At 31.7% G+C, this 8,947-nt stretch overlaps 4 protein-coding genes across 7 annotated transcripts; 1 reads left to right on the top strand and 3 right to left on the bottom strand.

Moving 5' to 3' along the window:
• Positions 1 to 73: 73 nt before the first annotated feature.
• LOC119636549 (ADP-ribosylation factor-related protein 1) lies at positions 74 to 1,741 on the bottom strand. 4 transcript variants are annotated; one of them, XR_005247157.1, is made up of 6 exons: positions 1,546 to 1,741; positions 1,213 to 1,465; positions 969 to 1,140; positions 740 to 900; positions 543 to 660; positions 74 to 413 (listed from the first exon to the last, which is right to left on the bottom strand). XR_005247157.1 is itself a non-coding variant. In XM_038032164.1 (5 exons), the coding sequence occupies exons 1-5, from the start codon at positions 1,636 to 1,638 to the stop codon at positions 816 to 818; spliced, it is 513 nt and encodes a 170-aa protein (XP_037888092.1). In that variant the 5' UTR covers positions 1,639 to 1,741; the 3' UTR covers positions 642 to 815. The 4 variants fall into 4 exon arrangements, 2 of the variants coding, with proteins under 2 accessions (XP_037888092.1, XP_037887918.1); XR_005247160.1 differs by having other exon boundaries at positions 746 to 1,140; XM_038032164.1 differs by lacking the exon at positions 74 to 413 and having other exon boundaries at positions 642 to 900; positions 1,213 to 1,329; positions 1,420 to 1,465.
• Positions 1,742 to 3,930: 2,189 nt separating this feature from the next.
• LOC119641317 (NECAP-like protein CG9132) lies at positions 3,931 to 5,667 on the bottom strand. Its single transcript, XM_038039908.1, has 5 exons — positions 5,490 to 5,667; positions 4,809 to 5,014; positions 4,535 to 4,725; positions 4,269 to 4,477; positions 3,931 to 4,204 (listed from the first exon to the last, which is right to left on the bottom strand). Exons 1-5 carry the CDS (start codon positions 5,570 to 5,572, stop codon positions 4,126 to 4,128), a joined length of 768 nt encoding a protein of 255 aa, XP_037895836.1. The 5' UTR covers positions 5,573 to 5,667; the 3' UTR covers positions 3,931 to 4,125.
• Positions 5,668 to 5,732: 65 nt separating this feature from the next.
• LOC119641307 (transcription factor IIIA) lies at positions 5,733 to 7,169 on the top strand. The gene is made up of 2 exons (XM_038039899.1): positions 5,733 to 6,085; positions 6,145 to 7,169. Exons 1-2 carry the CDS (start codon positions 5,897 to 5,899, stop codon positions 7,096 to 7,098), a joined length of 1,143 nt encoding a protein of 380 aa, XP_037895827.1. The 5' UTR covers positions 5,733 to 5,896; the 3' UTR covers positions 7,099 to 7,169.
• Positions 7,156 to 8,400, bottom strand: LOC119641327 (39S ribosomal protein L22, mitochondrial). Its single transcript, XM_038039918.1, has 4 exons — positions 8,342 to 8,400; positions 7,758 to 8,266; positions 7,479 to 7,692; positions 7,156 to 7,422 (listed from the first exon to the last, which is right to left on the bottom strand). The coding sequence occupies exons 2-4, from the start codon at positions 7,995 to 7,997 to the stop codon at positions 7,202 to 7,204; spliced, it is 675 nt and encodes a 224-aa protein (XP_037895846.1). The 5' UTR covers positions 7,998 to 8,266; positions 8,342 to 8,400; the 3' UTR covers positions 7,156 to 7,201.
• Between the last annotated feature and the right edge of the window lie 547 nt (positions 8,401 to 8,947).

The raw sequence follows: 8,947 nt of genomic DNA, 5'->3' as shown, positions 1-8,947 counted from the left end.
ACGAACATTCGCGATATCAAATCCACTTGGCGAATAAAACTGTAAAACAATATACATATATATTTTTTAAATATTTTATTTCTCTGTTTTGAATTTATTCCATAGCAATAAAACTTTGTAAAACACATGCCTTTATACATTCATACGTAATCATAATAACTTTAATAAAGTTGTCGAAAATAATTTTTATATCAAATCGTTTTTAGGTCAAATAATAAAATGATTCAATTTTCTTTCATTCGAAATGACAAAATATTAGACTATTTCTTACACTTTCGCTGCCAATGACTATTCACTTCTTTTCTGGCGCCTTTAGCTTATCTTTGAAAGGTTCACAGAATAATGAGAACTAACAACACATGCAGGTTTGCAGTCACAATTAATGGAAGGTAAAAAGCAGTCTTATCAACCAACTAACGATTGTTATGTTTGTATAGAATTTACAAAAAATGATAAGAAAGATACAAAATGTTTATATAAAAAGTTAGAGACGAAAAGGAAATTTACTTAAACGTTGAAAAAGGGAGTTTGCTTATACTTACATCTTAACATTACTTGTATGTCGCTGACTATGGCTTTCCCTTTATGTTTTACACATCTTAAATTTTTTATTTTTTTTATTTTTTTAGAAAATTATAAAATTCGTAATACTTAATATTACTAAAAAGAAAAAAGAAAAAGCAGTTAAGAAATAAAAGTCTTTAACATTGAACTGAACTCAATAAAAAACATTTTGTACCCTTACGCAATGAACATAAAAAAACAAATAGAATATAACATCTGAGTTGAGTTTATCAAGAGATTGAAAGAAACTATCAGTCATTTACACGAGGTGGTCTTACAATTGAATGGCGTTTTATGGCTTCTACGAGCCATTTAATACCTTCGTCAATACCTTCACTGTTCGTGTAGTAGGAAAGAGTTCTTATTATTTCATGATAAAAATAAATGTAGGTATGAATACTTACCCCGTTAAAGCCGACACTGGTATTGTCAAACAATCCCGACGGCCTATTAGTGTTCCGGATTGTTGAAATACCGGTTTAATTTCTCTTACGCCCATAACATCGGGTAAGTCTTGTTTGTTAGCTAAAATCAACAAAGGAACTCCCGACAATAAATCATTTTTTATCATTTTATCTGTAGCGTGGAAAAAGAAACATTTATGGAAAAAATAATTTACATTTTCTCTCCATCACTCTTTCCTCTTACCAAAAATAACCTTTGACTCTTCCATACGCTCTCTATCATTGGAATCTATAACGTAGATAACTGCATGACTTTCTTGATAATATTTATCCCATAACGACTGTAATTCTTGTTGTCCGCCTAAATCCCAAAAATTCAATTTAACACCTTGCACGTCAATGGTACCAATATTTAAGCCCACTGTTGTGGTAATTTTTGCCGGATTCATACCTTTATAATTTTTGGTAAACTTTGTTTTAGCTGCCTCTAAATAGGTCTAAACAAATTTTTTTAAGCATTATTTTTCGATTTATTTACTATAATTGACCTTTATTTTTTCAATTCATTTGTGTTTACCGTTTTGCCAGCATTATCCAGACCTAGTATTACAACGCAATATTCATCTTTTTGTGTCAAATATTTATAGAAACCATTTAATAGTGTATACATTATTTATTTGTCTTTTGTTCTTTTATAATTTCACGTTTAATACATAAGTTTGCTAAAGTATTTAATAAAAATTAAAATTTTTGCTCTACGCTAATAATTGTCTCGTCAACAAAACCAGCTGTTTAAACAGTTGTTTATTATTTTAATTTGAAAGAGTTGCAAAGAAGAGAAGTTGGAGAAGTATCAAAGTAAAAAATACTGTTACATATGTATTCTATTGAAATTCGAATTACAGAAGTAAGACTGAACTTTTTATATAAATGTACAAAAAAAAGGAAAGAATCTAGGGCCGATTTATGTGGAAACCATAAATCGGCTATTAATTACCAACGTTATTTTTGATTGAAGCATAAAAACCGAATGTTGAAAAGCATATTATTATTATTATTCGATGTGCATTTTAACAGAGTTAAATGATTGTTTTCTGTTAAGTTGGACATTTAACATAGCTGAATGGCGTTACCATTTAAGTTGTAAAGTTGGGCATTTAACCATTTATTTATTATAAGCGACTCTGTGCTTTGCCTTTCAATAGGGAATTTAGCGAGGGCTTTATTTAATTTGATAATAAAAATTATGGCGATCTAATTTTAGGTTAACTTGTAAAATTAAATAAGTTTAGTTCGCGTATTTTCCGCGTTCGGTGTTTGCTTGTAGAATCGTTAAGAAATATAGCGGAAATTTAAATATGATCAGTAAGCAGCACTTAATAACTCGCTCTTTATAATTATTTATTAATTATTTTCCTTTTTCCAGCTTTTCCCTAGAGAAAAATATGTTATCATACTTTTTGCATATAATGCGTCAAAACAGTGCGGGTTCCAGTTTTGTACGTGTTCAATTATTACAAACATCCATTATATATTTTGTTACAACCACATCTGGTACTACTTTTCAAGCCGTAGGGGTGAATTGAACGAATTTTGCTTTCTAATTCTTACACATCTTGAAATTCAGTATTTGTCGGATATCAGTGATTATACTTTGAATTGCTGTTAACTTCTGGTTACATTTATGTAACGTAAGGTAAATAAAGACCTGAAATCGAGTCATTTTTGAAAAGAGATTGATAACGGACTATGAAAAGTAGATCACAAGTTTTTTATATATTAAACGATATCGATATGGGTATCAAATAAAAGGACTCGTGGAGAGAATAGAATGGGAACAGCTGAGTATGTTAACTCTAAATTAATAGCGGTGAACGTCATACCTTTTAGGGAAGTAAAAGGTGAGAGATACATTTTATCTGATTCACCAAAGCTTAAAATTTTAATATTAGTGGATATGCGAGATTCGACCCTGGCCGAACTCGTTACTTGATTTCATTAACACTAGAGCTAGAATCAATTGGAAATTAATTGGAATTTCAATATCATTGTTGATTCGCGGGCGGAACACTAAAAGAAAAAGACGGTAAATTTTGATTGTAGGGAACTTAATCATAACCTCAAATCTATAAGAATTACATTAAAAAATTGATAAGATTGGAACCAAGTTGCTTGAAAAACTCTTTTTCCCCTTATAGCCCAATTCGAACCGATAAGCATTGCTGAAAGAAGATTAAACAAGAGTATAATTGATATACATTTCATAAAGTTACAATTTATTATATGCGTTTACATATCCATATATATGTATATATATATATATTTACACATACATATGTATGTATGTATATATGTTTTCTTCTAAATAATCTCCAATATTTTACATTAATTCATATTTAGAAAATATAATTATTATTGTATTTGTTGAAAAAATAAATTTTATAAATTTCTTATTAAATTGTATTTTTTTATTTTTATATATTTGCTTTTAAATTCTCATAATAATTATTATATATTTAATTACAAAAAAGAAAAAACACAAAATTAGGAATGTTTTAAATGTGCAAAATATTGGTTTATATATTTTTTAAACTAGAAATTTAAGCTAATGGGTACACGTTTATCTTTCTTCACATTCGGCGTTACAATAATTAATTTGCTTTTATTTAATCAATGAACAACACATTTCACGCAAGCGTAAGTACAAACAGAAATAAAAGATATTAAAAATCATAAAACTTTAATAAAATTATGTTCTTTTCAGGAAAAAAAGTTTTTACATGAGAAAAAATGGACCAAGGGAACCAAGGGAGGTTTGCGAGATTCCAATTTGTTTTCACAACTAGATTTACGGAGAAAGATAATGTAACACCGCTGGGTCAGAATTGCATTTAGTTGACAGCGAACTCAAATCATTCTTAATATTTTTGTGTTCAATTAATGTGTATTCTTTTACTGCTTTTATTTTGTTTTTATATTTTAATTGCAATTTCATGTAAACTATTTAATTTTTTTCGTTTTTATACGTTAATTGTATCATTTAGGGTAAATGGTTTGTTTATTGATTTTTTTCTTTCGCATAATATATCCTCTGTTTGTTGGTTGTTGTTGTTTTATCTATATTTAAATTTCTAATGTATAGCTTTACTGCTTAGAATTAAAATTGCACCCAATTTGCATTTGCTGTTGCATTAGTATTTTGTTGAGGTGGCGTTGGATTTTGTCCGGAGTTATTACTAAATTATTAAAGAATTTTTCAAAAATAAATTTTCTTTACATAATTTATTAAATAAAATTTACCCGGCTGAGGCATAGTCTGTCCATTCTGTACCAGTGCTATTACCAGTAGGCTTATGAGCTGGCGAAGTGCCCGGACTTTGACGTGTTGAACTGGCAGCATTCGCTGGCGGCGGTGCGATTTTACCCAAATTGCCAGGTGGTGGTGGTAATATTCCGCCACTAGTTTTTGCTTTGGCCGTACGACTAACACCTTCCGAACCATCTTTTTTCTGTTGATTTTTTTAAAATATTTATTACACGATTTTATTAATTATACGAAGATTTACCGTAATTCGCATATTGATTTTGATAGTTTCACCCTCTTTGAAACCCAAATCTAATTCTTGCTTGGGCTGAGTTTTCTCTTTTTCGATTTGTTCTTGATTTTTAACCCATTTAAAATGATCCTGTAAAGCTACATTCAAATCGAACGAATCGGAACGATCACCGAAACCTAAACCCAAAAAAGCAGATCGTCCTGGTGGTCGTTTCAATGAAAGGAAACAGTTTTTTAAAGGAGAGGGAATGAAAGTGCATTCAAATTCTTTTGAAAACACGTACCATTATCATCTTGTACTCGTATAACAAAATAACGCGAGCTATCCGAAACGGCTTCGATGGCCACACCTGGATAGGTGTCGATGGGACAATTAGCAAATAAAGCTCCACTTGTTTTATCTTCCAATTTCAAATGACAAACAATACCTTTGGCGACCAAACGCATACGACCTGTCCAAGTGGGTTCACCTAAATTCCAATCAGCAGCTCTTATGAAATTGTAAAAAAAAATAATCCGAGATCAACAAAGAGGTTTTTAGTAATGAACAACATGAAATAATCAATAAATATTTAACTTCAACGCATAATGGATGACCGATACATTATACACGATTGAATGTTTGGTTTGGCAGTTTAAATTGTTTCTGTTGACGTATTAACCTTGTAGGCCATACTACTACACACCAACGAAATGACAATGAAAAGTTTACATGCAAAAATTTCAAATATACATACAAACGGACACCGAAATGTATGTGAACGAAAAATTCATAAACAAAATGTAAGAACAACTTTTGTACGATGACAGATCAAGAAATGAAATTAAGGGCGTTTTAAATATTCACTTTTTCTTGCAGAAAGCGAATGCGTTAAAAATTAAAACGAAATTAGCGTAAAGTAATTTGCAACAACAATAACAACAATACTTCCTGCAATAAACTTTTTTCAATTGTAAAAATTTACCTGTAACCGCGATTACTAGCTCTAGGTGGAATTTTGTAAATAAACACTTCGGGCTTAATTAAAAGCACACTTTCATATTCCATTTTTTCGTAACAATTTTTACAAGTTTCTTAAAAAAAAATTAATTTTTGCTTTTCTCTGATTAGTTTTTCCAATTGCTTTGCTACTTTTGCCACTTTACCGGATACTTTTTGCCTTAATTTTTATTCTTGCCAGATGCAAACCTCTGATGCTTCTTCTTTAAAAGAAAGAAAACAGGGTTGTTGCCTAGGTCAGCTGATTCAACTGCAACATGAAGCTCCTTGCGAAATTTATACAGTAATTTGAATTTCGCTTCTCTGAAAACTTCAAAAGTACACGCGTATATTAAACCTAAAAAGAAACATTTATTTAAACAATACAACACGATGCCACCAAGTCTTAATTCCGACAGCAGCGATTTAGAAAATGTGCTGTCCTTACAGTTACAAACGTCCATAATGAAACGTCGCCGCAATAGCACAGGGCCAAAATACTATTGCAGCATTGAGGGCTGTCAAGAGAGCTTTAAGAGACTAGACCATTTGGACAGGCATGAATACAAGCATACCGGAATTGTAAGTTTCGCTTAAAGTATATATCAGGATTTTTCTTTACTCGTATTGCTATTTTTCAGAAAAAGCACGCCTGTCATTATGATGAATGTCAGAAGTCATATTCCATTGTTACCCATCTTAAAAGGCATATTCGCAATACGCATGAACGCTTAAATAAAGAACCATTGAAGAATGTACTTTGCGAGGTAGATACCTGCAAAAAATTATTTACCAGCCTTACTAATATGCGGCGTCACATACGTGAAGTTCATGAAAATCCAAAAGTCTATCAATGCTTGTACTGTAAGGAAAAGTTTAGGCAAAAATTGAAAATGCGGCGACATGAAATTAGCAAGCATACTGGCGTCTATCCTTATAATTGCGATAAATGTTCGAAGGGTTTCTATCAACAATGGCAGTGGGCAAAACATGAAAAATTTTGCAAAATTTATCCCTGTCCGACATGTGATGTGCAATTTGATAAATGGTCTTCGTATTTGAAGCATTGCAAAGAGAAACAACATGGGCGAACACATTACAAATGCGAATATTGCGTACAAATGTATGCAAAACCAGGAGAGTTACAAGCACATGTAGCCTCCAAGCATTTGCTGGCGGATAGTTTAAATAAAGTAGGTGGAAATTTTAAATGCCCTTACGGGGGTTGTGAACGTTCTTATAGCTACGAAAGAAATCTGAGACAACATATACTAACTGCTCATGAAGGCAAACGTTTTGAGTGCTCGGAGTGTAAAAAAATTTTTAGTTCGATTCAAAATTTAAAAAAACATTCAGCGAGGGGTCATGTCGAAAGGAAAATCATGAAAATATCCGTCAAATCCAAACGTCGTAAAGATGCTGGTTTGGCTAAAGTCGCTAACTTAACAAAGCTCTCAGGCTTAGTGGTGAGTAAGGAACTCAATGAGCAACTACGTAACAGGGAAGTTGCAGCCATAGAAATGGTAGCGACAACACTCTCACAAGAAGTAACAAATGCTAAAGAACTAAGCCAAGATGTGAACGGAAACCAATAAATCTTTAGTGGCTATCTATAAATCGTGATATTTTTTTAAAATAAAATTCTCCTTCACTCATTTTAAATTGACTTTATTGTTTGTGAATATTACGATCCGTAGCTTACAATGAGTTAACGACTTTGCGCATACGCATTTGTTCTAGCCATTTATTAAGTTGTTGAGCGGGTGTTTGCGGTACGGGCAAATAATAATTTTTAGGCGGTTCACCTTCTTCTAAACGTACGAAGTAATGACAATGTTTATACCTAACCTCGCCAGTGCGGCCACGAGCGTGCCGACGTACACCTTTGAACACTCGCCCCTTGCCAACAAATGATTCGGCTGAAATAAAAATTGGAAATTAAACAAATTGTATATCTTTCTAATGCTCATTTTACCAATCCACAAATTACTCTTATACTCGACATTATGGTCTCTAACGGCCATTTCTTGAGCTTCCATTATTACTTCTTTAACAGCTGTGGCACCTTTTTTCAGGACAAATTTTAATTGTTTTAAAGCCTCATCCACTGACATGCCACGTACGAATGCAGCGATGTACCACATTTTATCTGGACTGTATTTGATATTTGTGCGCATGTGACACACGTACTGTAGAAATATTACTTTTTTTACTGTAAATATTATTTCTTTACTTATGCTAATTGAATAATTACCCCTTTCCTAGGTTCCTCATCAGGCTTTTGTGGGGGATGTACAACTTTATTATATAGAGGCCATTTAGTTGGACCAAGATTCTGTTTATTCCATTTCGCAGTTAAAGACGCGCTGTTATGGAATCCAGCCTGGCCAGCCTGAGCTATACGATATTGCAGGTTATTGAATTTACAAGAATTTTCAAATAAACTACTTGTTGTTGTATGAACTTTTCTGAAGTATTTTAATAAATTATTCATTTTTTGCCAACTTTATATATTCATCAAATTTTTAATGAGGACTTGCAATCAAAGTGAAAGCAGCTGTTTGATTAAATATAAAACCAAATTAGTAGCATTTCTTATTGCAAAAAGTGCTATCAATATTTAAAAAAAATGCTATCATCGATATCCGCTTTCAGAGGTTGAAAAATAAAATCGATGCTGAATTAAGCACTACCAAATACACGGCCAACTGATTATTTGCTATGCGATAAATAATTCTCCGTAGAAATGGCCCAGGGTCAACCCTGCAAACAAACGAACAAATAATTTAAATATTATGATTAAATAATAAATTTTCAACAGCCAGTCAAAGAGCTCACTTAGCCCGATTGTTAGCTGACAATATCACAAAAGAAAACTTGAAAAGATAAAATTTTAAAATTTATATTTAATTGACATATTTATTTATGGCAAACAATTATGAAATACCATCCTGGTAAGTGTGGCCACGTTTCGTATCGTGAAAAATATAATCAAACTACCAGTGATTCATTCAAGGGCTGGAAAACCTCCTACTGATCTTTTTTCATTTTGCAATGCCGACGGCAATTTGCATTTTGCAATGAATATGTTTAACAGATTTCATGAGTTACGAAGCTCTTTTAACAGTTAGCTATTTGGTTCTTACCTCATTATTATTTTCTATATAGTATTAGATTTAAACTGAAAGTTTTGTAGAATACACAAATTTTATTTCAGTTTAGCTCAAGTAGTTTTCTTTAGAAGTATTCACAAAGCAAAAAAAAAAAAACATTTTTGAATATAAAATAGCTCTCCCGAAAGATAAAAACTTTTTATTCGCACTTTGAATTTTGTGTTACATTGAAGGTTGGTAATCACACCGTGAGGGTTGATAGTATGTTCTATTAATTGTTAAATATATTCATATTCATTTATTTCCAGCATGTGCCAACTAAGGCATAACA

Source organism: Glossina fuscipes, unplaced genomic scaffold (genome assembly GCF_014805625.2).
Source record: "Glossina fuscipes isolate IAEA_lab_2018 unplaced genomic scaffold, Yale_Gfus_2 0, whole genome shotgun sequence".
In the NCBI taxonomy this organism is placed as follows: domain Eukaryota; kingdom Metazoa; phylum Arthropoda; class Insecta; order Diptera; family Glossinidae; genus Glossina; species Glossina fuscipes.
Note: the sequence above shows the minus strand (reverse complement) of the source record. Positions and strands in the feature narration are given on the sequence as shown.

Excerpts from the sequence above, each read along its gene's own strand:
- LOC119636549 (XM_038031990.1), bottom strand. The coding sequence starts at position 1,638 with ATGTATACACTATTAAATGGTTTCTATAAATATTTGACACAAAAAGAT. Across the intron at positions 1,141-1,212 it reads AGAGTCAAAGGTTATTTTTG|ATAAAATGATAAAAAATGAT; the intron begins GTAAGAGGAAAG and ends TCCACGCTACAG. Across the intron at positions 901-968 it reads CCAGTGTCGGCTTTAACGGG|TGAAGGTATTGACGAAGGTA; the intron begins GTAAGTATTCAT and ends CTACACGAACAG.
- LOC119641317 (XM_038039908.1), bottom strand. The coding sequence starts at position 5,572 with ATGGAATATGAAAGTGTGCTTTTAATTAAGCCCGAAGTGTTTATTTAC. Across the intron at positions 5,015-5,489 it reads GCTAGTAATCGCGGTTACAG|AGCTGCTGATTGGAATTTAG; the intron begins GTAAATTTTTAC and ends CAATTTCATAAG. Across the intron at positions 4,205-4,268 it reads ACAGACTATGCCTCAGCCGG|TAATAACTCCGGACAAAATC; the intron begins GTAAATTTTATT and ends TTAATAATTTAG.
- LOC119641307 (XM_038039899.1), top strand. The coding sequence starts at position 5,897 with ATGCCACCAAGTCTTAATTCCGACAGCAGCGATTTAGAAAATGTGCTG. Across the intron at positions 6,086-6,144 it reads AATACAAGCATACCGGAATT|AAAAAGCACGCCTGTCATTA; the intron begins GTAAGTTTCGCT and ends GCTATTTTTCAG.
- LOC119641327 (XM_038039918.1), bottom strand. The coding sequence starts at position 7,997 with ATGAATAATTTATTAAAATACTTCAGAAAAGTTCATACAACAACAAGT. Across the intron at positions 7,693-7,757 it reads ATGAGGAACCTAGGAAAGGG|TACGTGTGTCACATGCGCAC; the intron begins GTAATTATTCAA and ends ATATTTCTACAG. Across the intron at positions 7,423-7,478 it reads TAAGAGTAATTTGTGGATTG|CCGAATCATTTGTTGGCAAG; the intron begins GTAAAATGAGCA and ends TTTTTATTTCAG.